This window comes from Agelaius phoeniceus, chromosome 1, assembly GCF_051311805.1.
Source record: "Agelaius phoeniceus isolate bAgePho1 chromosome 1, bAgePho1.hap1, whole genome shotgun sequence".
Lineage (NCBI taxonomy): Eukaryota > Metazoa > Chordata > Aves > Passeriformes > Icteridae > Agelaius > Agelaius phoeniceus.
The window spans coordinates 11,023,618-11,051,108 of record NC_135265.1 but is presented as its reverse complement, the minus strand read 5'-3'; the positions used below and the strand labels follow the sequence as shown (position 1 = coordinate 11,051,108).

General features: G+C 42.3%; 2 protein-coding genes across 3 annotated transcripts; one reads left to right on the top strand and one right to left on the bottom strand.

Moving 5' to 3' along the window:
* Positions 1–381: 381 nt before the first annotated feature.
* Positions 382–6,229, top strand: IDI1 (isopentenyl-diphosphate delta isomerase 1). Of its 2 annotated transcripts, none has more exons than XM_054635274.2 (5): positions 382–533; positions 1,528–1,691; positions 2,691–2,783; positions 4,057–4,187; positions 4,741–6,229. In XM_054635274.2, the coding sequence occupies exons 1-5, from the start codon at positions 439–441 to the stop codon at positions 5,056–5,058; spliced, it is 801 nt and encodes a 266-aa protein (XP_054491249.1). In that variant the 5' UTR covers positions 382–438; the 3' UTR covers positions 5,059–6,229. The 2 variants fall into 2 exon arrangements, with proteins under 2 accessions (XP_054491249.1, XP_054491258.1); XM_054635283.2 differs by having other exon boundaries at positions 385–533; positions 1,531–1,691.
* A 1,618-nt stretch (positions 6,230–7,847) lies between these two features.
* On the bottom strand, positions 7,848–19,265 carry GTPBP4 (GTP binding protein 4). Its single transcript, XM_054629585.2, has 17 exons — positions 19,136–19,265; positions 18,323–18,493; positions 17,076–17,179; positions 16,257–16,393; positions 15,566–15,666; positions 15,089–15,181; positions 14,399–14,590; positions 14,247–14,312; positions 13,454–13,543; positions 12,943–13,053; positions 12,611–12,688; positions 12,451–12,502; positions 11,777–11,877; positions 10,710–10,907; positions 9,785–9,850; positions 8,579–8,713; positions 7,848–8,075 (listed from the first exon to the last, which is right to left on the bottom strand). Exons 1-17 carry the CDS (start codon positions 19,181–19,183, stop codon positions 7,923–7,925), a joined length of 1,896 nt encoding a protein of 631 aa, XP_054485560.1. The 5' UTR covers positions 19,184–19,265; the 3' UTR covers positions 7,848–7,922.
* Between the last annotated feature and the right edge of the window lie 8,226 nt (positions 19,266–27,491).

Genomic DNA, 27,491 nt, shown 5'->3' with positions numbered 1-27,491 from the left:
GAGTCCCTGAAGGTGTTTAAGCACAGACTGGATGCGGCACTCAGTGCCATGGTTGGCACGGTACTGTCCGGTCATAGGCTGGACTCGATGACCGCAGAGGCCTTTTACAGCCTCGCTGATTCTGTGATTCCCGTCAGAAGCCAAAGGCTGCTCCCTGCTCAGGCGGCCCGGCCCGGCCCAGACTCTCTCCGATACCGGCTGTGGGCCCCGCAGCAGGCCCCGCCCTCCGCGCCGCCCCGCGCCCATTGGCCAGCTCGCTGCCGCTCGCTGTCTCTATTGGCCAGCGCCGCTCGGGGCTGTGTCGCGATTGGCCTCGCCCTCCGCCTCCCCCACCTGTCACTGCTGGCACCGCCTCCCGCGCCGCAGTGGGGCGATCGGGCGATGCGCTGACGTCAGCGCCGGGTGGCGGTGCCATTGGCGGGCTGGGTGTGACGAGCGATGTGGCGCGCGCTGCTCCGGGCCGGGAGCGCGGCCCCTCGGAGCTGCCCCGGCGTGAGGGGAGAGCGGCGGGGGCCGAGCGCTCGGACAGCGAGGTGAGCGGGGAGCGGGGCAGGGAGAGCTGCCGGGCGGGCCCAGGGCGGCCGCCCTGCCCTCAGCCCTGCCGAGGAGCCTCCAGAACTCTGTGTCCGCCTCTGGACTCCTCCGTGCCCGAGAGACCCCTCTCGGAGCGGCTCTGTCGGAAGGCAGCGAAGGTCATGAAGGGACTGGCGCATCTCCTGCCTGAGGGAGCTGGGTCTGTTCAGCCTTGAGGAGAGACAGCTGAGAGGAGACATCGTTAATATCTATAAATATCAGTGGGAGGGTGCCAAGGGGATGGTTCTCATTGCTGAGCAATAAGGCAAGGGGCAGATGCACAGGAATTCGCACCAGAGCGTGAGGAAGGAATTCCTTTCCCCTGTAGGTGCAGTGGAACAGGAGTCGGTGTGAGCCCCCTGCCCGGGGATGCTCCGGAGCTGTCTGAGTGCAATCCCGTGTGCTCCGGGATGAGCCAGGCTGGGCAGGGAGGTCCCCGGCTGACCCCTGTGGTCCCTGCCAGCCTGACCCGCTCTGGGATTCTTTGGGCTGCCGGGAGCAGCAGAGGCTCGGGCAGGGCAGGTGTTGCTTTGGAGGTTCCTCGGGTTGAAACCCTGTTCCCGAGCCTTTAAAGACTGTGGAGAGGAGAAATCCTCGTGCACAGGATGCCTGGCGTTATAAAGCAGCTGGTGCACAGCTTGAACTTTGGAACTGGAATTCCTGCCACTGACAGCCCATTAAAATGTTAGGCTCAGCATGGCTGTCCTGCAGCAGCTGCTGCAAGGGCTTCCTGAGAAATAAAAGTGTTTCAAGCACCTGTCAAGTATTGCTATGTGGTTTGTATTGTGGATAAGAAATTTCAGGAAGCTAAAAGCATATAAACCCTCTCAGAATAAAATTGGTGTGCAATTTACACCATGTCAGAGAAACAAGCCCTTAGTTATTTCTCCCACTCTGCCCAGAACCTTATGGATGTTGTTTTTTAGTGAATGACTCTTCATTGTCTGTCTTCAGTAGAACGTGTGCTTCCATCAGGATGCCTGAAGTAAACACAGATCACCTGGATGAGCAGCAGGTGCAGCTCCTGGCAGAGATGTGCATCCTTATTGATGAAAATGACAATAAGATTGGAGCAGAGACCAAGAAAAACTGTCACTTGAATGAAAACATTGACAAAGGTATGGCTTGCTTATCTCCTAATTGAACCATTGAGTTGACTAAATATTTTCAGAAGCCTAGTCATGATTAAATTAAAGCCTTGATCTCAGGTGGGTGTTGGATCAAACCAGAGCAAGTGTCTCCCCTTAGGCCCCTCCTCCTCAGCATTAAATATTTAATGTTAAAATTCTGCAGAATGGAGGAACACTCAATTAGAGGCTTTTGTAAAGGAGAGAAATGTGTGATTGCACATACAAGCTTGATAAATATTTTTAATCACATTTTGAAGATGCAGTAGTATTTTTCCTGTTATGTATACCTGGTTCTATGTAGCTTTTTCTAAAGAATGCTGTTTGCTTCTTTGCTGAGTTCTTTTCAAGTAGAAAAGGATTTCATTTTAAAGTAGTTCACCCAGAGTTCTACTCAAACACTGCTAATAGGACAGGGTTTAACTGATTTTGGGTTTACTTGAGGTTCATCAGATTCAACAGTCTCTCCTGGTAGTGTGTGACATCTCTCTTTGTACTTAGGGAAAGCATCTTCCTGAAGAGTGAGGAATAACAGACTCAAAAGGTGAAGAAACCAGCAATTATACTGTTTTTAATGGAGCATATTTTTGTTCTGCTTTTGCAATTCTTGAAGGGTCTTGAAATTCAGCTTTTTAGGAATTTTTGAATCATCTCTTTTTGATTATAAATTTATGGGTGCCAAGCTCTCCTTGGAAGCTTGCCCAAATGTGCACATTGAGAATGGTGAACTGACCAAGTTTAGAAGAACTCCTTTGTTGCATTTTTGTTCTAGGAACTCTTCTGATTTCATTTTTTGCATAAGCTGACTTAGAAACCTGAATACTAGCTCTTGAGTTATTGGTAAAATCCCTGGTTTTTAACATATATTAATTTTAAATTGGATTATGTAAAAATGAGGCCATTATAAGCCCTTAACTGTCTTCATATGTTTTTTTTTTCTCTTCTATTAAATATCTCAGTTTTGTTGTTTGGGTTTTTTTTTATTTTTAGGTTTACTGCACCGAGCTTTCAGTGTTTTCTTATTTAATACAGAAAATAAACTGCTGCTGCAGCAGAGGTCAAATGCAAAAATTACATTTCCAGGTTAGTACTGAAACATTGTACTTATATAAATGTTTTATTTAAATCAGTATTTTAAAAAAGTATGTGTCCATCCAATCCTGCAGTGTAACTCATTCTGAGGTTTTAGAATTTACTACTTTGGAGAGGACATTCTTCTTATACTTTTGAGAGCTCAAATTACCTTGTGGGTGAAGTAAGATAATGGGAATACTTGTGTATTGTTATATATATTCTTGGGAAATGGTTATCCCTGACATGTTTGGTCCTGTTCATGCAAGGGCACAGGGTGTGGTGTTTACCCCTTCTGCTGCAAGACATTTATGGGAGTTGAAGCAATGGCTCTGGTGGCTGTGGAGAGTGTCCCATTGCCCTGGTAAAAGCTGATGTGCAGCAGAGCCCTGGTGCCTGGGACATCTGTGGATCTTTGTCTGTGTTGTCCTAACAAACACTTGTTTAACTCTGCCAGAAGTGAGGCAAAAGTGTGGCCAAACCATGCAGTGCATGACTTCGAACACTCCTGAACTGTTACTGTGAAATGCAGATAGAGAGGCTAAAAAATAAGGAGGGGAATCAAATAGAAACAGCTTACATGAGGCATGCTGGAGGGAGCATGAAGTTGTCTGTTGCAGAATTTTCAGTGGAAAACAAAATCAAGTGTTTCCAACGTGAGGGAGGAAGGCATTTTTCTTTTTTCCAAGGGAATCTTTACTTTAGAGATTGGTTTTAATTTTTTCCTTCTCTGCTAACCAGTCAAAATGCTTAAATGTGGTTTGTAGATTTTCTAACTCTATTTTAGATGCTTTTGAGCTTGACTTTTATAGACAAAAGCTTGAAACAGAGCATGGATTGGTTGTCCTCTAAACACAGGTATAAACTTTGGATTTAGTTCTACTTACTGCCAGCTGTTCTTGAAGCTCTGGGAATATTTTCATTATTCTGTTACATATGAACTCCCAAAAGTAATTTTAATGAGCATTTGAGAGATAAACAAGGTCTTTGCAGACTGGCTCTCTAAGTAGATGTGTTGGGGATAAGAATGCCTGTCCTCATGTGTATTAAACAGTAGCCTGCAAAGTAGTGCTTGGCAGAGGCAAATCCCAGTGCAAAATATGTAGAGGAAAATAAGAGGTGTCAATATCCTCTTCCTGTGACCCTTGTCTGCAAAACAGAAATGAAGCTGGGATATGTTGAATAACTGGCCTTTGTCTCTAGGGGATTTTGGTGTTGTGGTTTTTTGGGTTTTTTTCCCAGGTCCTTGTATGTGTCAAAACTGAACTGATTGAACTTGTTGCAGATTGTTTTACCAACACTTGTTGCAGTCACCCTCTGAGCCATCCACAAGAGCTGGAAGAAAATGATGCCATTGGTGTTCGGAGAGCAGCACAGAGACGGCTGAAAGCAGAGCTGGGAATTCCCATGGAGCAGGTAAAGAAAGGAGGGAGAAACAGGAATTCCTGCCAGCATTTGTCAGCTTACAGACTGTGTCTGGCAGGCAGAGTCAGCCTCAAACCTAAAAATGAATTTATTTTTGGAGATGAAGAGAAGTGAGGGAACTTGCAGAGATCCCTGGAGGGTTACACTTGGTCTGTCAGTGTGTGGTTCTGACCTTGGCTTCAGGTGGTTGTCAAGTCTTTTCCTTGGGAGATGAGGGGTATGTGCAAGTGTTTGTGTTCACCAGTGCTCAGTGAGTGTGCAATAAAGTCTGGTAAACATTATTTGAAACATGCCATATAGGAGAAATACACTCCAAGTATTACAAGGTGAGTCTGGCTAGAGAAATGCTGTGCAATTCACGCCATCAAACTGCTTTAAGTTTTTGGTTTTTCTCTAGTAATTCTTTGTGAGAAAGTGCATTGCAGTTGTACACTTGGGAACAAATTTCTAAGGAAGAGGATAATAGCTGATAAATTGTACTGCAATGCCCAGCAGTGCAATTCTCCTGGTCTGGCAGCACTTCTGACAAGTGTTTTGGTTGTAGGTACCTCCAGAAGACATCTCCTACCTGACTCGAATTCACTACAAGGCCAAGTCTGATGGGATCTGGGGAGAACATGAGATAGACTATATCTTATTTGTGCAGAAGGATGTGACACTGAATCCTGACCCCAACGAGATCCAAAGCTACTGCTATGTGACACAGAAAGAACTGAAACAGCTCCTGGACAAAGCTGCCAGGAATGAAGTTAAGATTACTCCATGGTTCAAGCTGATAGCAGAGACCTTTCTCTTTAAGTGGTGGGATAACTTGAATAACTTGAACAAATTTGTTGAGCATGAAAAAATACACCGGATGTGAATAGCTGGGATAAAAGGTGCTGAAGGCTAGCAGTGATGTGCTGTCTCATTAACACTGGGAAATCATGATGTATGTGCAGAGAATTGTTCCACATGGAGCATGTTTAATTTATACAGATGTTGTCATAGCCAATGTTTTTTCTTCTGTCTTTTTCACCTCTTCCCCCTCATCCTTGGTTCTCTCGGGCCTATTAAGATCTCATGTAAAATGGGTCACAGTAGCATGAAGCCCCTGGGTTCCTCCTCCTCCATTGCCTAGTGAAAGATCCTCAGCCCAGATGTGCCCTGCACACCTGGGAGGGAGCCAGGCATCTCCTGCCCAGCTCAGGCAGGAGGACTGGGCTGCTCCCATTGAACTCAGCCACACATTAAATAATGATTACACATGACTGTGGACTCTGCTGTGATATTGAGACCAACTGCCAGAAGAAAAAAGCAATTCAAAGTAATCAGGATTATTTTTAATTGCAGAAAGCAAATCTCTTCAGCTACTGTACTCTATAATTAACCAAACCCATAAAAGCTTAAGTAATTGGATTGCCTGTGCGGAGTAAGTTTGACTTTGAAGTGCTGGCATATGTGTTAAAGCTTTAGATAATAAACACTGTTTGGGGCTTTTTCCCCCCTCCAGGCTTTTCTGATTAGTTGATGGTTGAGTACTGGATATCTCAAATTTAAAAAAAAAATATTAATTACAGTAAATGTTAGTGGTACTTGGCTGATGTCACTAGTCTGTCTTTGGAGACAGGATGTGCACTAGATGGCTCTTCTCCATTTTCAGAAAACAAGGCATCTTGGTACAAGGGCTTTTCTTTTCCTGTAATAGTCATTCCCAGACAACTCAAACCCCTAGAACCCCATAATTCAAGACTTACAATTTGTGGGCTTACACTGGGTCTTGATGTCAGTTAATTAGAAATTGTACCGGAGTACCAGAGCTAATCCTTTTTGATCTTGCAATCAATTGCTAGTAACTTAGGAGGCTTTTTCAGTAAGACAAATACTCAAGGGTGCTTCAATTTTAATTATAGACTGGAGGAAGGGAGGGTCCTCAAAAAAGTGTGATCTCTTCTGTTAGCAACTACTCAAACTAGTTTTTAAATTCTCCCAGAGCCTGATGAAATAGGATGTTTGTCATCCAACTTATCATTAAAAGTAAACATGGTTCTAATGATTCTGTGTCTGTATTTGGGGTAAAATTAACTTTTTCCATGGTCAAGGTTTCTCTTTCTCATCCCTGTTGTGACTGCAGCACTGAAGCTTCCATGTACCAGCACCTCCAGTGGTTCAAGGTTTTAGAGCCAAGTTTGTTGTGTATTGGCCAGAACTGATGCATTCTTTCAAAGCAAATAATTCCAGGTGAGGGAGCAGTGATGGGATGTAGCAGCTCTCTTGAATTCAGTGCAATCAGCCACGTTACCCAGCTGTAGGCAGTGGAGAAGTTCTCAAATACTTTTTAAATCTAACTTTATAATTAAACCACCTTGCCTAAACCCTTGGACTCTTGTTTTCTTTCCAGATGTGAAGCCACATGGAGAATAATCTCTGTCATTGCCACACTCTAAGCAGCACCCTGCCCATTAAACACCACTGAAGTATCAGGATGTTGGCAGGGCAGCAGGGCACAGATCTATGGAAAAAAAGTTTTGTTTTTCTAGTTCAGCTTGGAGCAAAAGCTGGCAAAAACAGATCCTGAAGGAGAAGTCCTGAGCATACAAAAGCTGAAAGAGAAGTTTTGCTTAACAGTTCCTCCAAGTCCCTCAGTTTTTCTTGGCATTAGTCTTCTCTGCAGCATTACAGTATGCTTTAATCTGAATTTATTACACAAAGTAGATGAGAGCAGCTCTGTTAATTTACACATGCTGCAAAACCTGACATCTGAACAGTCACTGGCTGTATTTCAAAAAGTAGTGATTTGAGGGTTCTTTCTTCACCCTTATTTTTTTGGGTGTATGTGTTAATTTTTAACATGGATTTGAAATGTACTGTTCAACCAACACATTTATAATGTGTAATTTTACAAACCTCTATGTAACCATTGACCAAGTAGGGACAAAAAGAAAATATTTCACATTTGACAATGTATTTTGCCTTAAGCAGATACAGAATTTTGTCTATCAGGGCCTGAAGAGAAAATGCCTTGCTAAGCCAAGGATGACAGTAGCATGTGCTTGACACAAAATTTCAGTCTGATCCTCATTCTCTACATATCTGAAATATTAATCTGAAATATTCAAGGTTGTAAGGTGTAACCTTCCCATTACAGGTGGCAGGTCAGTACTAGAACTGCAGTTTCTCCTCCAGTCACCCTGTAGCTCAGTAAAGGGGCAGCACTGCTCCCGTGCTTCAGTGCACAAACACAAACTTTGTGTTGTTCTTGATGCTTTCCTGTTACTTCCCTACCTGTTTCAGCCTTCACCAGCAACATAAACTCATCACAAAGGATTATCTGCATGCAGCAATCCAAACCTTACTGAACCCAGGCATTTTTTATAATGATAGTTTAACAAAGTGTTCACATTTCTAGACTTAACCTCATTTTAAATTAGGTTTGTATAGAAATATAAACACTTTACTGATACATGAAAGTCAGGAATAAGAATATGGAAGAAAGTATTTTTTTTATTTCTGTTTATAAATTGTTTCTGCCACTAGAACTGGGAAATTTCTCTCATGGCATTTCTTGGAACTGCAACATCAAGACATTGAAATATTGAAGTATCTTAACCACAAACATAAAACACACACTTAAACACCAAGTATTACCAAAAAAGATGACAGGACTAGAAATTAGTTTTAATAAATTTAATTTTGATTTTAAATTGGATTTTTTGATTAGTTTTTAATTTTGATTCAGAAGACTGCTTATCTTCTCTGTGTTTTGCCAGATTTTCTCTTCCCAGCCAGCAGATGTCTTGGCCTCAAGTTGAATATGTGCCTGTCTGCCTCTCCTTTCCTGCCCAGGCGATTCATTTTCTTTTGAGCTTTCTTTGCCATAATCTTGACCTTCTTCACCATCTATTTAAAAACAAACAGACATGCAGAGTAACTTCCTCAGTAACTCAGGTAACAAGCTTTACCTTTAAGAAAACCCACTAAGCTGGGTGGTTTTATCAAGGACGTTAACACCAACTCTAGAGCGGTAACACTATCAAAGTGGCACTAACCCTCCTTGGCAGAACTTCTCAGTGCACTAACAGGATCATGCTGTGCCTGGAATTCCTCACTTACTAAAGGTGGAACTCCACAGTTTGAAGAATTCTTCCTTCAGATTTGCATTTAGAGACAAGAATTAAAATGTACTTCTTTGGTCTATATTATTATAGATAATAATGGTCTATGTTATTTGTAAGAAGGAAGTAGAGAAACAGAGTCCAAATGAAAAGATGATCAAGCTGCAGTGAGACCGAGCACAAACTCTGGACAAACATAAGCAGCCTAGTCTGAAGCTCCCCAGGAGCTGCTCCAGGTACAATCATGCTGGTTGAGCTGCCCAGCAGGTGATCCAGTAAATAACAAACCTTCTCATCCCGGAGGCCAGACACATCCCGTGGCGTGCGAGAGCAGCTGCGGCTGCGCGACACTGACCGGGGCGTCTCAGACTCATCGCGCTTCCGCTTCCTCGTGCTGCTGCGGGACCTCCTCACGTAATGGGCCTGAAATTGAACACATCATCTAACCCTTAAAGCCAGAAACTATCACCTCATTTCTGATCAGAGTCAAAGGAAAAACAGGAAGTGGACTGCTGTGATAAACTATATTGGTTATTCCATAGTAACATAAAGATCTTGACAGATGTTGGTCACTGTCTCTCTGTCCTACAGGAACATTCGCATTTCATTTCGCTTTTTTTCCTCCACAATTACTAGCTGGCTTTTTTCTTTGGGTGGAGTAGACTCAAAACTGATCAATAAAAAGATACAAATTAATGGAGAGCAACACTTAAGTAATTTTGCAACAGCTAAAGAGCAATGACAAAGCCTACCCTGATTAATGTCCTGTGCACTGGGCATAGCCCTAAAGAATTTCAGTCATAAAGACTGATTATGTATAGCATGAAGTATTACATTCCTACATTGCTCCTACCTCAACATGGCATGGCAGCTCTGAGAACCATAAATGCTTGATTCAGATGTGTAATGTTGACAGTTCTTGTTTCCTAACTCTTTGTGTAGCTAAAGAATTAGAAATCTCAAGATCCAGGGAGCTGTAATACTGCTGGATTTGCTGTACAAAATGTTTTGGGTTTTTTTCATTTATGTTAAAATGTCTCCTGGAGGCCAGTCTCTGATGAAGTACTTTATCTGCCTTACATGTAAAGATGCCAGCTGCCCTCAAAAACTTCAATTACAGCTTATGGAATTAATGAACTATAAAAAGATAGGCCTGATCTGTTGCTATTACTATTTCTGACATAGTAGAGTCTCATCCAACAAAGCAGACTTCAAAATTAAGAAGTATGCTTAGCTAAGCCTGTTCTTGAATCCTACACAAATTCCAAGAAAGCAGTGCACATTCTTGACAAATGTTAGTTTTTCAGCTTATACAACCTGTTTCGATCACATTACTCAAAAAATTCCAGTACCAACTGCCTCATCTGCAGTCCCTAATTCATCCTTAACAGACCCCACCTCTCTCTTGTGCCAACTTTAAAAAGCATTTCAACTGCGCTCAAAGAAATCTAAGTCTCTTTTAAACAAATATTATGTTCATTAGCAAAAACTTACATCATCTTTATTAGTCATGTCAAGTCCAAGATCAGTCATTTCTTTCTCTAACACCTTCCTCTGGACCTGTAAAAACACAATTAAGAAAATACATTTCTTTTAAAAAAAATCCTTCCACCTTACTTTTTGTCCCAATATACCACCACAATTCCATTATATTCACTTTATATTTCTGGCTTTATCAATGACACAGGTAACTGACATCCTACCTTCATATTTCATTTTTTGCAACTTATTTTTTTGCACCCATAAATTCTGCTTCACAGGACTCCAATGGACCAACATTCCTAAAGATCATATAATTAGTTTGCCTTTTCAGGGGGAAGCTGACAAGGAAAGGTTGTTTGGTCAAAAATGTTTCCTTTTCTCCCAAAAGGCACACACTCTGGAGAAGGTAAGAGGTCCTGGGGGCAACAGCAGCTAGATTCATTTTCTCAAAAGTCTAGTTACCAGTTTATTACTTTGCAATTGTCCTGGACTGGTTAGAAGAGACTGCCATCAGACAGAGTGATACCTGGCTACCAAAAAGACACATCACCTCTTCCAGAACAAATTTTACATTATTGTGATTTTAAGTAATTATCTAATTCCTATAACTCTTTGAATTTTAAGCAAACAGACAATATACAATGAAACAACCCACTTAAACAAACTGAATCACATTATTAAAAACCTTTTCTGCAATACATACGGGGTTTTACACAAGATGCACTTATGTGACACAAAAAAAAGGGCTACTATCCCTCCTCAGCTAAGCAGTGACCAGAATTCTTGAGAGAACAGAAGGGAGCAACAGAAGGGCCAAGTATGAGCAAAAGCCACCAGTTCCACCATCCAACAGTGATACATGCTTTCATGATGCTGTTACATAGCAGCAAAATTTTTTTTACAGAACATGTTTTTACAGAACATGTTCTACACTCACCTTTTTAGCTGTTCTAGGCATTCTTGGACCGTGAACATCTTTCTCCTTTGACTGCAGAATTTTCAGTTTCTTCTTTTCTCGGATCTTTCTTGCCAATTGTCTGATTTCCATCATTTCTTCATCTTCACTTTCTGGTTCACTGTCATATTCTCCAGCAGCTTCTCTCAGCTCTTCTTCTTTCTCCAATTCTTCCAGTTTCTTAGATTTTGAAGAGGTAAAATGGAGATCAGATCCTTGACTTATGATCCTCAACATCACATTTGTACACGTTCCTGGGCCATGACAGCACACAGGCCCTTGAAAAAAGGAACTACACTGCCTGATAACCACAGTGAGCCACAGCTAATGGAGCTGGTGATAGAGATTACTGTGAACCCATGGACACACGGCTGTGCAGACCAACTCCATCACTCCACATCAACACTTGGCTAAATCTGTGTGGCTGCCCAAAGCTGCCCAGGGTGTGAAAGCAGCTGTACTGTCCTGGGAGCTGTGCTTGCTCTGCCATTTCTGGAAACAGACTGAAAAACCCTTCTCTTCTGACGTTCAACATGAGTCCAGAACACCAGCAATTCACAGGAACCCAGCTGCGTAACTGGCAGCCTCCATGGGCTCACCACTCCTCCTTAACAACCCAGCAGGAAATCCAAACAGTGATTGTAATTAAATAAAAATGTTACAAATTGAGCATTCAATCCATTTCCTCCACAGACATAAATCTGATGGATGGATTTCATATTATTAAAAAAACATAAAGTTTGACAGATACATTCCTGTAGCTGTAGTCAAAGAACAAAGAAATGTAACTTCTAGTGCAAACCTCGTATTTTAGAATGGAACAGATAAGATCACCATCATTCTGACAAGGTGAAGCAATTTTCCATTCTTCTGAAATTCTGTCCTTTATCATTTAAAAACTAGTCTCTTCTCCCATAACAATTGCAGACAATGCAAAAAAGAACAGGTTCTCATGATACATTGTTTTTAATCTACAAATGGTAACTGGCAAAAAACAAGTAAGAGATAAAAAGGAAAGAAAAGTGTAAAGCAAAAAATGGAAAACTCACTCTCATTATATCAGGATCAATGTAGTCAAGTATATTATGGCCTTCCCATATCTCTGGAATCTTATCATATTTCTCAGATGAATTCATTAAGTCCCAGTATTCTTAAAAATACAACAAAAGTTGATAAAGAGACAAAAATTAATTTCAAAGAATGTTCCCTGACAAAAAACAACACACAGAACACACGCACAAAAGAAGTGCCCTATCCCTAAGAATCTGGCAGCAGCTCTGCTATATTCACAAATATTTCTGATCTCCATCCTACTGCCAAAGATTGTTCAGTTATGGCATGACCCACTGCCCCAAGCCATGGCAGGCAACAAAAACCCAGCTGAAACACAATACATGCAGTTCTCTCTCATATTGATGCTTTCTTAACAAAGAGAGCATCAGAAATTAATGAAATACTATAATACAGAATGGAAAGAAAAAAATCACTTGAATAATCAGACCAGCTGTTTCATGTCTGTGACTCCAAAATGGGAAACAACTGAGTAACATCACAAAACACATCAGTAAAGATCTCCAGTTCTGGAACAGAAGGATGGTATGCAATGAAATGGTGGCACTAGCAATTAGTTGAAAGGAGTCAGGTTTAGGTATTCCCCCTTAAGGCTCAAATAGCCACACTTTAGTAATAATAATGGTAATACCAATTCTTATCTAATACTTACTCTGCAGATCCAAAATATAATCATCTCCCATTTCAAGTTCAATATCTCTCTCCTGCAAAGACATACATGGCTTTAGATATCATCTAATTTAGAAGCTATGGACTAACACAGCAAATTTAAAATCCAGCTGCTGATTTCCTGATTTAGAGATGCCACTTACCAATTTCCTCTTGGGAGTGTCCACTTCCATGCGTTTCTTACGAGCTACTACTCCTTCAGGTATAAAAGGCAGTCGCTCCTGGAACAAATCCACCCCAACAAAAAAAAGGAAAAGTTCACATCAATTTTTTTACACTGCTATAAATCACCAGCTGCACTGTAATGTATTTCTGAAGAATAAATATCCCAAGCTCCCAGCAGGAAAGGCACTTGGAGATAATAAATTAGAAAACTTCATCATATGAATCTGTTTGCAGATTAACAATGACAGAATTCTTATCCTACTTAAGAAGTACTGGGAAATACATTAAATAGTGTAAACATGTAGCCTACCTTGTTATCTCTTTTGGTTGGCATGGCCAAGTGTAATCTATTCAGTACTTCATTCACTTTGTTTCCTTTCATTTTCGTATCAACACGATGGGCCAACAGTCTGTCACAGGCCTGAAAGGGCACATGGCAAGGTAAGGTGAGGAACAAACCCTTTTAGACACAGCAAGTGACACTGCAGGCATTCAATCCCAAGTATCTGGCTTCATATCTTACTCTTTTTTTGTCTTATACTTCTAACTCTCAAGAAAGCATCAAATTATTCTATATTAAAGGCATCCTGGGAAGATGCATATGCAGGTAAGTATTTTTTTAAATAGCACTCAGAAAAAAATCACAATTAAAAAAAATTATCACAACATTATTTTCCATTTTCACCCAAGCTCACTGAGGTGCAACAAGGAAAACATTTCTGAAGTTTATCAGTATAATGCAGTCTAACTAAGATTAAACTCATAAAGTGAAGCAAGATAGTAGCTGTTCATTTGGGATAAAACTAAGAGAATGCACCTACCTCTGTTTTAACTTGGATTACACCTTCTTCAGTTAGCGTACTTGTCTCTATTACAGAAAATCCTTCTGCTTCAAAAGCTTCAAATATTTTCTAAAATTGAAAAAGTAACCCAAATAATGACATCCTGTGCGTTTCTTAATATACCACAATACATAAAGACCAGAAATCTTAATCCAGTATCAGTACATACAATGTATTACTATTTTATTAGAAGATGTTTCTAAAATGATGATGGAAAGTTTACAATTATAGTTCTATTTAATCTCTTTCTTATATTCTAAGCAAATAAAAAAGGCACCTATAAATGACCCATAAGGGAAAAAGAAACAAAAAGAGTGAGAGAAACACAAATTCTATGAGCTTTAGCCTGTAGATACAATTGAATTAAGCCTGTGGGACCTTTTATTGCAACTGTTCAGCAAGACCTCTGAGTCTAGTGCTCACTGTGCCTGTCACTGAAAGGATTATTGAGTAAAGCCATTGTCTAACTTCCAATTAAGGCAGTAACTGAAAGTTCTCACACCATCAGAGATTTCTGAAACCATTAAGAACCTGCCTCCCATCTAGCATTTAAAATGCATTTAAAATACTTAGGCAAGGACTACATTAGACAGTACTAAAGAAAGATGGGGTCGAGACCTGCAAAGCTACCTCCCACTGCACAATTAGAGCACCTCAATTAAGGAATGATCATGTAAAAGATTTTGCCCAATAAAAATTATAACCATCCACAATGCCCACACAGAATTCTTGTAAACATCAGAAGACAAAGAGGTGAGAGAAGTAGCCTAACCTGGCTCTCTTCAGGAAGTTCTGAAATCCTCTTCACATCGCATTTGTTTGCAACGATTATAAGGGGCTGATAAAAAGGCAAAAAAAAAATCTTAATTCAAGTTACCATGTTATAAACCCCTGGGGTTTGTTAATAATGTGAACAAAACTCACCTTGTTGGCAAACAATGGCTTAATATTTCTGAAGAGCTCCACCTGCTCCTCCAGGCTGTGCCCACACTGCTCAGACACATCCATGACGTAGAGCACAGCAGCACGCAGATGTGCCAGGGCAGTGATAGCCTGCATCTCAATGGTGTTCCTGTCCTCCAGGGGGTGATCCAAAATACCAGGAGTGTCTACCACCTAAAATTAACATCATTCAGCCAGGTGTTACTGATCAGCTATTGCAGAACACATGGTTGATTGTTCATTGATATTGTCTTTTTTAAGACAGTGACAGTTTTTCCTTTCAGTCATAAATAGAACTGTGAGCTCTGCCAGACTGAGAATGTAGAAATGGAAGAAGAATGAGGTTTCATAACCAACACTCCAAGTATTGTAGAGGAAGGGAAAATGCTGCCCCTACCCGGCCCAGAATTTGAGAGTGATAAAAAGTGATCTGGCTTTAGTCAATAGTTCCATTTCCCATCTTCCCTCCAATTGAACACAGACCCATGCATGTACATTTTTAGAACAAGTTTTGACTGCTGCTCTCACTTGGCACACTGCACCTTGCACAGCAGCTGTCAGACACACCATGTCTCATCAAGACACAAAATTGTAGCTCCTATGGCAAAAAGGCAAATCAGGCTATAACCAGCTCACTCTTTCAAGAAACTGAAAAATAGTAACAGTCCTTACCTGCCAACGTAGATACTTATAATCCATATGTCCCACAAAGAGAGATTTCGTGGTAAAGGCATAAGGCTGCACTTCTACATCTGCTCTTGTAACCTTAAAACAAGATTAAGTCACACACATTTCTTTAAAAATTCCTGAAGTTGAAAGCAGCATATTCTAATTATAATGCACTGCCTTTGCTACAGAGTAAAAAAAAAAAAACTAAAAACTGGTTATTCTAGCTTCCCTGCAAGTATTTGTCTATCAGAAAATATGCTAATGGGATGCTATTGTGGAAAAGATAAGGATTTTTAAGAGTGAAATCTATCAAAACTTTCCATTTATTCCTCCAGGAATTTCATTCAACCTCTACTCACACATTTGAACTTGCTAATGCTCACATCAGACACTGCCACAACTATATCAAATTGTTTAAAAGTTACCTTATTTTAATTAAATTGTATCTCAATATTATCTGTGGAAAAACCACTCACCTACCTTATTTATAAAGCTGGACTTCCCAACATTTGGGTAGCCACACAGCAGAAGAGTTCGTGTATTGGGATCAATGGTTGGCAAACGAGACAAATGCTGACGCACTGAAATGTGGAAAAGATTTTTTAAGTATCTCTGATAACTTATTTTTACTGAGATGGAATAACTACACATATGCTGAATTGTTTACCTAAAAATTAGTAACATTTCTGATACATGATCATTTATGAAAGTATGTAACAATTTGCAGATTTCACAAGTATCTACATACAACAAAAATAAAATTTAAGAAATATTTAAGAAATGAAGACCACTGTATTACAGCTAGAATGAGTCCACCAAGTCAGGCAACGTAACCTGAAGGAATAATAAGTCTGAAGTAAGGAGTAATGTCTGCAAAATCTTTAGCAACATTTTTCACATACATGTTAGTGAAAAGAATGGTAAGTAAAAGCATGTCTGTGACTTTTAAACAAAGAAAAAGTTTTACCACTGTTAGTAATACCATAAAATTTAATAAATATTCAAAGAGAAAATGATTTTGTTGAAAAATAAACACAAAGTATTGGGGGATTTTAAAACCGTTCCTGTGTTTCCTGGATCTGTAACCTGTACTAAACACATTCTTCTACTAAGCCTAATCAATTTTATACCCAATTCAGGTGCCTTTTTTCAGCCCATATGTAACACCAACCTTGCTCCAAATACTCCAGGCTCTGTTTCTGTCTCTTGATGATGGTGCACATGCGGCCCAGGGCGGCGCGTTTGAGCTGCTTGCAGCGGTACAGGGAGTCCCCGTACTTCATCAGCCGCACGTAGTCCTTGGCCACGCTGCAGGCACAGGCAAGCACACATTGTCAATCCCCCAGGCAGGGGCAAAACCAGAGAAATGAGGGGATCACAGGTCAGCCAACCATCCCCCAGGCACGGGCAAAAACAGAGAAATGAGGTGATCACAGGTCAGCCAACCATCCCCAGGCATGGGCAAAACAGAGAAATGAGATGAGCACAGGTCAGCTGTAGCCATGATATTTTCTGAAAAATCCTTTCCTTAGAATGTTTCCTCCTGAGAAGCTGAGAGGCCTCAGGAACAAAATGTATACAATGGTTATCTGCTGCTGTGGAATGCAACAGGTGGAGCTGTGATTGGTCTCATGTGGTTGTTTCTAATTAATGGCCAATCACAGCCCAGCTGGCTTGGACAGAGAGTCCGAGCCACAAGCCTTTGTTATTCATTCCTTCTTTTTCTATTCCTAGCTAGCCTTCTGATGAAATCCTTTCTTCTATTCTTTTAGTATAGTTTTAATGTAATATATATCATAAAATAATAAATCAAGCCTTCTGAAACATGGAGTCAGATCCTTGTCTCTTCCCTCTTCCTCAGACCCCTGTGAACACAGTCACAGTCAGCCACAATCCCCCAGACACGGACAAAACCAGAGAAATGAGATGATCACAGGTCAGCCACAATCCCCCAGGTATGGGTAAAACCAGAGAAATCAACAGCCCTTACTTGTCAATCAGGTTCTTGGCAATATTGATCTGCCCCAAAGCCAGCTTGTAGTGGTCTTTGTCATACAGGACATTCATCAGGTCTGCATAAAAAGGATGAATATCCTAAAACAAAAGCAGAATCTTGTTAAGTTAAAAGCAGAATCTGATGTTAAGTATTTTCTCGTATTTTTTTACTCTAAGATGACTATTTTTTGCACACAATAGAAGTTCTTTTTTTTTTCCCCACAACAATGGACTGGAGAACAAATGACATTAACACAAATGACACTAAAAGCCAAACAATCTTCATTACTATCTTATGTTAGAAAAATAATCTGCTTGGTCATTAAATGTATGAATCTTAATTGCTCTGAATTTCTTCTGCAAACACATCTTTGACTTATTCATACAGAGTTTCCAGTTGATCTTTTGCTTTCTAAAATACTTCATATTACAACTTTGACGTCTCTTTTTTTCCAATAAAAAGTGCAAGAAGCTAACTGAAATTGTGTCTAAGAGGAAATTCATATTATTGCAGAAACACAGCAATACTATTAATTCCTTTTCTGATTGCTGCATTAAATTCTATACAAGACTGGACAAAAAGGGTTTTTTAAATGCCCAAATAAATTCTTAACTTTTCAACCAGCAACTTTTCAAGTGGCATCACTGGTACAAATCTTTTAAGTAGTGTATTTTAGCTAGTTATATATTTACCTGAAGAAATTTCATCATGTTAAAAAAAACTCCAGAAGATATTTCTGGGAATTCTGGAGCAACACTCACTGGATATGAAATTTTCAAGAAAAACAATCTAATAGGTGAATAATTTCAGTCTGAGCAGAAAACTGCCCATCAAAGAGTCCCACCCTTTATGGGGCTGATGACAACATTTATGTTGTCAAATTAACTCCTGAAGATGGAAAGCAATATGATATATTATATTTCTTGGTATTTCTTCGGGAAGATTAAACATAAGCAGAATTTCCATATGTACACACAAAGAAGAAATAGGCGGACACAACATACTCAAAACCCCCACTATTTGTCTTAATTTAAAAGCAACTTCTGGAAAACATAACATATCAGCTAAAAGCTTGTAAAATCCAGCCTTTCATGACCATCCACGGGCACAACTTAGACTTCTGTTCTTCATAGGAACATACAACTTTTGCAGTACAGGTTTTGCCACTACTCACATTAAAATCTACTTGAAATCAGCCAAATTGTCTACACAGAGAAATCAGCAAATGAAAGAACACTTACATCTAACTTCGGGAAATCTGTTAAGATCTGAGTGAGTCTGTCATGGTAATTTTGTTGAGTAAATTTGACTTTTCGCATATAAAAATGTCGAATCCGATGGATTTGATAATGTTTGTGAATGACAGTTGGGGTCTTTCGCTGAGTCTTTGACAATGTCAAATCTATGAAGTCCTGCAATCGAGAAAACATGATTAATTACACAAAATGTCAAGTTCTTGTAAAGGCAATAATTTTATTTTGGAGGAGGAGCACGCTGACGAGTTAAGTACAGCCAGAGTTGGACACGTATGTTTTAGGACGGGCAAGAATAAGAAGTTTGCACATTCCCTGTCCAGTTTCTATTGCAATGGACCGATGCCCGGCCAGTCAGAGCCCTGCCGGAGCTCCCCTCACCGTGCTTAAAACCCCTTTTTCCGACTGGCAAAAAACTTTATTTTGAAGCAAGACGCTGCGATGAGTTTCGGTATGAGGCAGGTTTGGAAAACAGGGATTTTTATGGGGGACACCCCCGCAGGGAGAAGCGCAGCCTCAGGATCCCTGCTCAGGAGCCTCTCTGACAGGACCCCCCCCGACACTGTACATGGTACGGGCCGCCGGGCGCAGCAGCACCAGCACGGGCGAGTCCACGGCTCCTGCGGGAGGGGGAGGAGGCGAAGGCCGACACCACGCCGGCACCGCGGAAGGGGCAGGAGGGCAGCGCGGTCCTCGGAAGGCGCCGAGCGAGAAGAACGGGAGGAACGGCCCGGTGCAGAGGGCACTGAGGGCAGGGGCCGGGGCAGGGGCCGGGGCTGGAGTGAGGGAGCGCGGCCGTACCTTGGCAGACGGAACCACCGTGATCTTCTTGAAGTTGTAGAGCGCCATGGCCACCGCCACCGCCGCGCCACGCGCCGGAAAGGGAGCGCGCCCGGCGCTCTCGCGAGAGCTGCGCGCGTCCGGCCCGGGCGGGCCGGGAGCGGGAGGGAGGGAAGGAGGGAGGGAGAGAGGGAGGGATGGAGAGAGGGATGGAGTGACAGGGGGAAGATAGAAGCGGGGAAGGCGCTTGGGGTTGAGTCTGAAAAGCACTTGATCGCCAGCAGGTTCTGGCAATGGCTCTTGATGTCTTGATCCGGGGCAGACATGGCTTGAGCCCCGTAGGGCCGCGAAGGCAAAATACACCCTCAGCATGTTGAGCGCTGAGTAAAGGCTGATCTCCATTAGCACGTAAGAGTTAATAGTAGAGGGAATAAGGATGGTAGAAGGGACCCCGAAAGCCTTAAAGGGGCCAAGGGGCCCACGAGTGGCCTCGTCCCCAGGCTGTCACGGCTGGCACACAGTGCTGTGGCCCAGCAGAGGCACCCACCAGATGGATCCACCAGATGGATCTCCAGGAGCAGCTCTGGGTCACCCACGGGATACGTGGAAAAATATCTTGGGATTGTGCAAGAATCACAGAATCTGTTAGGTTGGAAAACACCTCCGAGGTCACTGAGTCCAAACACCACCATGTCAACTCAATGCTACTTTCCCACATCCTTAACTCTTTCCTCAAGGCCTTCCAGGGACAGTGACTCCATCACCTCGCTGGGCAGCCTGTTCCAGTGTCTGATCATCATTTCTCTGTAGAAATTCTTCCAAATGTCCAGCCTAAACTTCCCCTGGCACAGATTGAGGTGATGTCCTGTTGTCCTGTCACTGGTTCCCTGGAATAAGAGGCCGAGCCCCCTCTGGCTGCAGCCTCCCTTCAGGGAGTTGTAGAGAGCAGTACAACTGAGCCTCCTGTTCTCCAGGCTAAACTCCCCCAGCTCCCTCAACTGCTTCTTATGGAATTTGTGCTGCAGATGCTGCTCCAGCTCCATAGCCCTTCCCTGGACACAATCCAGCACCTCAGTGTCTTTATTGAAGAATGTCATGTCTCAGAGAGTGTCTTGAAAGACATATGGGATGTTAAGAGGAAGAATGAAAGCTGTGAAGACCAAGGGATTAACGTTGATAAGGGAGGGAAAAGTGTGGGGAAATTGAGAGAAAAAGGGATAAAAGAGGCTGGTAGCACACCATGGTCAGTACAAATGTCTGATCATAGCCTGCACATCCTATCACTGCAGTCTGCCCTTTTTACTAAACTCCATTCCTGACCATTTTCCAGATTGAGGGGGCTCTCTGTTCTGTTCCTGTGAGTGAGAAGCCAGGTGCCTGCCACAGGAAAAGAGCTCCATGGTGGCCATGTTCCTGGGGTGCCAGCAACTGGAGGGACCATGGTGCATGCACACTGTGTGTCAGTGTATGTGTACATGCATACTGTGAAAATTGCATATTTTATGATTGGCTTTTTGCAAATATTAAAATGAAAATTATATATGTTATGTTAGAAAGTGATCCTGTATTAATTTTCTTAAGTAGTGTGTTAAATATAGTTTTAGGTTATAACATAATGTTAAAATAGAAACTATGCTATGTAGGATACTTTTTTTAAGAGAGGACTCGCACCAAGATAGCAGCCACAGGACACCTAAATCTTTCAGAGAAAGAGAATTTATTGCTCCCTTATCGAGTTCTTCTCGCCTTGCTCAGCCCTGAAGATGCTGTTAGGTTTCAGAGGAAGAAGTTGACACTGACCAGACAGAATCCTGTGTTTGAATGGAATTTACACATCATGTATGAAGTGTATGAATATGCAACAGGCTATTGTTTTTAAGGGTTAATCCTCTGTTAACATGTTTCCTTTTTCAGGTTGATTTTGCCCAGAAAAAGCTACCCGGACCATCCATAACTCTTTGTTCTTATTGTCTCGTATTGTTCTAAATCCTAATGGTCCAAATTGTTATTACTCTAATTATATTACTATTTTTATAACCATTTTATTACTATTAAACTTTTAAAATTTTAAAAATAAGTGATTAGTGTTTTTCACACATACACAGATGCTCAACAGGCTGAAAACTTGGGGCTGTTCAGAGAAGGTTGTGTGGAAACTTCACAGGAAATTTCCAGAGTCTAAAAGGGGCCTACAGCAAAGCCAGAGAGGGACTCCTTGTCAGTGAGTGATAGGACAAGGAGTAATGGGTACAAACTGAGAAAAGGGGACATTTTTAATATTAGGAAGAAATTCCTCACAGTGAGGGCGATGAGACACAGAACAGGTTGTCTGGAGAAGCTGTGGCTGCCCCATCCCTGGCAGTGTTCAAGGCTGGGTTGGACTGGGCTCTGAGCAGCCTGGGATAGTGGAAGGTGTCCCTGCCCATGGCAGGGGGTTGAACGAGATGATCTTTGAGGTCCCATGTGTGTCTCAGTCTTCCTTTCAGCTGGGTCTGCAGTCATGGGGCTGCAGCAGCCTCATCTCCATCAGGCTGATGAACTCCTAACCCCAAACAAGCACACTCTTACTTCCCTCCTTATTGTTTTTCCTTAATTTCTTTTTTTTTTTTTCACAGTAACTTTCAGTGACTTGTCTCACACTTCACTGTAAATCCTTTCAGGTAAAGACAAAGAATTAATGAATTCTGGAGCAATTTATGAACTTGACTGTACCTTGTGCTCTAGGGTTTTTTGTGTATCTTCCACAAACAAGAAATACAGATATCTAAGATACCTGAATGTAGGCACATCCTGCAGTTTGCATGTCTATCTCTGTTTTCCACTTGACAGTAAGCTGGCATGCACATCAGTTTTAAATAAAAATAAACTTTAAATAAAAAATAATTCTAAATAAAAATTACTTTATACTCTTTGGGAGGCAAACTAGATTAAAAATTAGGAATTCCTTTGGCTTCCACACTGGTTTGGATTTTTTTTTTCTCCACACAAAACATGACATTTTTCACTTGGGAGAATTTAGTTATGTGTTAATCTGTGATTGCACATTTTTCTACAGTACTAGAAATTTAAATGCATAACTCCTTTTACATTTCCTTTATTTAACTGTGCTCCTGGTTTTGCTGAAATGCTCCAAACAGCTGTCCAGTGCAGTGGAAATTTGTAAGGTATTTGAAAAGTACGAATTCATTTTATCAGCCAGATGGTAGTTAATCCTTTCCAGCAATTACCTTCAGTAATGACTGCATGAGCACTACTGAATCATAAATATGATGTCAGAGCCATTCCTGTCTCAGGTCTTACAGTGGGGCTGCAGCTGCCCCCTTCTGAAGGGACATGCAGCTTCCTAAACATTTTGATATGACCACTTCAGTCTGCCTTCTTGAAGTGTTCTTGAGCACTGAGATTTGACTTCACACTTTATTTATATTGCAGTTTGCCTGCAAATACATCATTTTATGGAATAGAAGGAGCTTTTCTCTAAGTATATCCCCGCATTTCCCCAGTTTCTGGAAAGATCCTTCCACGAGGTGTCCTGGGACACTCAGCCTGCCCAGCAGCTGGGACAGCAGACCCAGCCTTCCCCAGTCCATGGCACTTTTAGGTGTGAGCCCCCAAGGCCCAGGTGCCCATTGCAGCTACTCCAGACTCACATGCAGACATGCCCTGTGCACCCCCATGAAACTGAGCCTCAACATTCAGATTATCCAGGACCAGACCCTGGATAAATTCTATTTATCCCAGCAGGCACTGGCACCTCTGCTCTCACACTGCCTCTACATTACTACTTTCTTGGAGAGTTTTCAAGAGAACAAGTTCCAAGACAAAATTTGGGTACCATTCTAAGTATTGTGTCCTCTTGTTTCAGAAGTCAGAAGTAAGACCATGTCAAGTTTGTTTCTTTTGGACCAGAAAATTCCTTATCCCAGCTGGTTTTCTACACTGAGACATTCTCATTCATATTTATGATAAATTTCAGGCATGTAACACTTATTCTCCATTTCATGTTTAAACCATCATTCTAGTAGACTGTAATTCATATAAATTTGAAACTGAATGACACAAAATTATTCTTGTACATTGTGCAAGGGTAACTAATGGCACCAGCAAGGCTCAGACCATGTGCTGTGCCAATCTGCCAGAAAGGAACTTGCCAAAACAGGTACAAGAATGGACAAGGCCCAGGGAGCCACCCAAGCATTCCTCTGTAAGAAATGCTTCTGCAGAACACATGCAGGAATTTGCATTATGACTAGATGTGGAATTACAGAATCACAGAATAAATTAGGTTGGAGAAGACCTCTGAGACCACTGAATTCAACCTATGACCCAACAGCACTGTGAGGGGATAGAATGTAAGAAAATAAAGATAGTGCAGAAGGTAATCTCACCCCTGAGGAGCTGCAGCTGCACTGATTACCAGAGATCAGGAACAGGCCTGCCCTCAACAGGCCACAGCTGTGTTCAATAAGGACGAGTGCTATAAAAGAGTGGGTTAGGTGGGTGAGGACAGAGTTGTTGTTGGAGTTTGTTGGTTGTGCTGTGAGGAAGAAGGAGTCAGTGCTGCAAGGAGATGCCCATGAGAAATCCCTGAAAGGGTATGGGAGCTTTGCATTAAGATGCCAACACATTGCCATGTCACCCACACCATGGCACTGTGTGCCATGTCCCGTCTTCCCTTAAACACCTCCAGGGACAGTGACTCCACCACCTCCCTGGGCAGCACATTCCAATGTCTAATCACCCTTTCTGTGAAGAAATTCCTCTTAATGTCCAATGTAAACATCAACCAACACAGCTTTTGGCCATGCCCTCTCCTCCTGTGGCTGGCTGTCTGAGAAGAGACTGATCTGGCTGCAGCCTCCTTTCAGGCAGTTGTAGAGAGTGAGAAGGTCAACTCTGAGCCTCTTTTTGTTCAGGCTAAACACCTCCAGCTCCCTCAGCTGTTCCTCATATGACTTGTGTTCTAGACCCTTCCCCAGCTTCCTTGTTCTCCTCCTGTTTCCATAACAGAAGAAAGCTTTTCAGAGGGGTTAGTTGATAACCTGGTCTGGCAGCAATATGCAGTCCACCTCAGCTTTTAATTTCAGCAGTTTAAAAGCCAAATAACAGGCTAGTCAGAAAACGGTATTTCTGGAAGCAATTTTGCTTCAGTTTAATTTCTTGGTTTTGAAAATCTCCATGTCAGTAGCCAAGTTGAAGAAAAATATTCAGTTTCACTCTGGTCCTCACAATGAAAAGGCAAGGCCCCAAACAGGCCTGGCAGCTTCCCTAAGCTTTTGCTCTATAAATTGGATGCAAGAGGTCAGGGCCAAGGGGCACTGGTAGATGCCAGGTACAGAAAACTACTGCTTCTTCTCTGGCAGCTCCTCCAGGCTTCATCAGAAAATATTCATCTCTGAACTACCAACCCAGAAGTATCACATTAAATACAGAGAATAAAGCTATAAACAGGCAAGAGTGCTTACACTTATCTGCAGTATCTGAAATATCAAGAGCTCGATTTTATTTTGAAACGGTGCCATTTCATATCAGCACACAAAAGGCACATCACACACAAAGGGGAAGTCCCAAAATTGAATTATTAAGTATCAGACTCTCTTACTAAATTATCATTACAAAGGGCATGCATGGTGATGGATCAAAGAGCTTTGGAGAGTGACAATACTGCCCCAGAAGAGTAATGCCATCTAATGCATCTCAGGAACATGGCTGAGGCACACTCAGGAGTACTCTCAGGAATACAGTATTAATAGCTGTAGTTACTGTGTGATCCTGGGAAAACTTTGAAGTTCTTTAAGGAAGTCTACAATAAAGACACACCATCTTTTGTCTTTCCCAGTTGCTCCTCTTTATGGTTACTGGGGGAGGAGACAGCTTTACCAAAATGGAGATGGGGGAGTATGTCCTTCTGTTCCATGATCTGCCATGGCAGCAGCATAAAGAGTAACAATGGTGAGTGGAGAATTTGCTCTGTGTCTGGCAGCTCCTGCTGGAGGCTACCAGGGGTGGCCTTGTGGAGGAAGCCTCTCATCCCCAGTGTCAGGATATGCAGGGGTGGCCTTGTGGAGGTAGCCCCTCATCCCCAGCATCAGGATATGCAGGGGTGGCCTTGTGGAGGGAGCCCCTCATCCCCAGTGTCAGGATAAGCAGGGGTGGCCTCGTGGAGGGAGCCCCTCATCCCCAGTGTCAGGATAAGCAGGGGTGGCCTTGTGGAAGGAGCCCCTCATCCCCAGTGTCAGGATAAGCAGGGGTGGCCTTGTGGAGGGAGCCCCTCATCCCCAGTGTCAGGGTAAGCAGGGGTGGCCTCGTGGAGGGAGCCCCTCATCCCCAGTGTCAGGATAAGCAGGGGTGGCCTTGTGGAGGGAGCCCCTCATCCCCAGTGTCAGGGTAAGCAGGGGTGGCCTTGTCCAGGGAGCCCCTCATCCCCAGTGTCAGGATAAGCAGGGGTGGCCTTGTGCAGGGAGCCCCTCATCGCCAGTGTCAGGGTAAGCAGGGGCACATGGAGCTGCTGGGGTAGGGCAGAGTCATGGGCAGGGAAGGGCTCAGGGGGAGCTGCCTTCTCCTGTGTCCTCTGCAGGCATTCAGCCAAGAACACAGGCTGGGAGAGCCTCTAAAAGCCTTAAAGAGCCCCAGGTGGAGCTTCTGAAGTGTCTTGTCTCACCCCCCTTCCCCAAGGAGTTGACAGCCAAACTGAAAGAGTGGAGATGCTCAGCAGATCATACTGAAAGTTGCTACACTATACATTCCTAATGCTTAAAAAAAAATCCCCTGGAACCATCTGAAGTTTGGTGATTCTTATGGTCAGGAAAGAGTTGCTTTGCTGATCTTTCTGAATATGGACACAGTCTTTGAGCTGGCAGGGTTTTGTCATGCTTTAAGGAATAGGTAATTCTTCTGCAAAAATAGTGCCTCATGTCAGCCTTGTCAATGCTCTGGCCCCGACACAGTGGCACCAGTGGGTTACATTTTCAAAACCAGCCAGGCCCAGGCTTCCTTTACTGGAAGAAAGTGCTCACAGCATGCAGTGCAACAGTGTGCCCTGGGCAGCTCCCCAAGACACCTGAGGGGAATGGTGGGCTATTGCCCAGCTCTTAGGTGCAAGAGAGTTATTTTTGTGTTCCACTAGCTCACTTTCTAATTTTTTATTGCCACCCTCATTTTAAATTACTTTACATCCTAGGCTGCTGACCCAGTCATGACTGATGGTAGCTCCATGGAAAAAGGAGTGTTGGCAGAGACCTCACTGAGACTCCTTGTGATCAGAGGTTCTTGGCACAGAGGCCCAAGGTGTGGGATTCATTGGCACTAAAGGTTAAACTGCATTTACAGAAGGCTAACCACTTCTGTGAACCTTCCCTGAATAGTGACAGCAGGAATCAGCCAGGCAGCGTTTACCAAGAGAGAGAGAGGAAAGGAAGAAAAAAACCCAAACAATAACAGCAGTGTTGGAAAGTAACACAGAGCAGGATCATATTAAGATTTTATTTAATTATTATTTTATTTATCTTGTTTAAGGCTTAAAAGACTTTAAGATCCAGAAATGTAAAAATCAGAAGGAGTTAAGATTACTGAGTGGGTATTTCTCCAAGGGCAGAAGCAGGATGTGCTTTGTACTCACAATAGATATTTATTCCTACATTTTTCAAACTTCACATGCTTGGAAATGATTTCAAGAATTCTTAGATGTTTGCATCTACAAGATCTTGACAACATTTGCAGGTGTCATTTTTGCTGGCACATATAATTGCAGGCACATTTTATTGTACTTAGATGCCTATTTTGTTTTGTCTGGCAAATGAGCAAGTTTGACATCTAAATGTGCCTGCAATCAGCTGTGACATAAGCTCTATCTAGAGATGTATTTTTGACATAAAATTGGAAATGAAGCTGATGTCCTTTCCAAAAGTAATGCCTTCATCCCCACTTTGCTACACTGAAGATAGCAGGTTTCAGGTTTTATAATACTAAATCTTTGTCAGTGTGTAGTTAAAATGTATTAGCAATGACATTTTAAAAATATCACCCTGATATTGCTAAAGCCATTGAAAAAGCCAAGGAGCTGCAAGTAGATAAAACAATATTTGATGAGGGTGGCAGCTGGGAAAACTCTGTACAGTGTGGGCTCAGCAGGTGGGGCTTTGGAGTCACAGCGTGGTCACACTGCCAAAAGCAACACTGCAATCCTCTGAGTAGTTTCAGGGTGTTTCAGAGAAGATTTATGGCATTCTGCTGGATCTATTGTTTCAGTGTAAGGCACAGTAACAATATTTTTGCCAAGTGCTGTATTTTGCCAAGAGCTACTGATACTGTTACAATTTGCCCTAACGACTCATTCTTCATGGACCTAACTTCAGTGGGTGGTCCAGGACCTCATGTG

Coding starts and splice junctions, on each gene's coding strand:
- IDI1 (XM_054635274.2), top strand. CDS start 439: ATGTGGCGCGCGCTGCTCCGGGCCGGGAGCGCGGCCCCTCGGAGCTGC. Junction 2,784..4,056: donor TGCAAAAATTACATTTCCAG/GTTAGTACTGAA, acceptor AACTTGTTGCAG/ATTGTTTTACCAACACTTGT. Junction 4,188..4,740: donor TGGGAATTCCCATGGAGCAG/GTAAAGAAAGGA, acceptor TTTTGGTTGTAG/GTACCTCCAGAAGACATCTC.
- GTPBP4 (XM_054629585.2), bottom strand. CDS start 19,183: ATGGCGCTCTACAACTTCAAGAAGATCACGGTGGTTCCGTCTGCCAAG. Junction 12,689..12,942: donor CAACCAAAAGAGATAACAAG/GTAGGCTACATG, acceptor GATTTGTTCCAG/GAGCGACTGCCTTTTATACC. Junction 8,714..9,784: donor ACATGACTAATAAAGATGAT/GTAAGTTTTTGC, acceptor GTTCAATTTCAG/GCCCATTACGTGAGGAGGTC.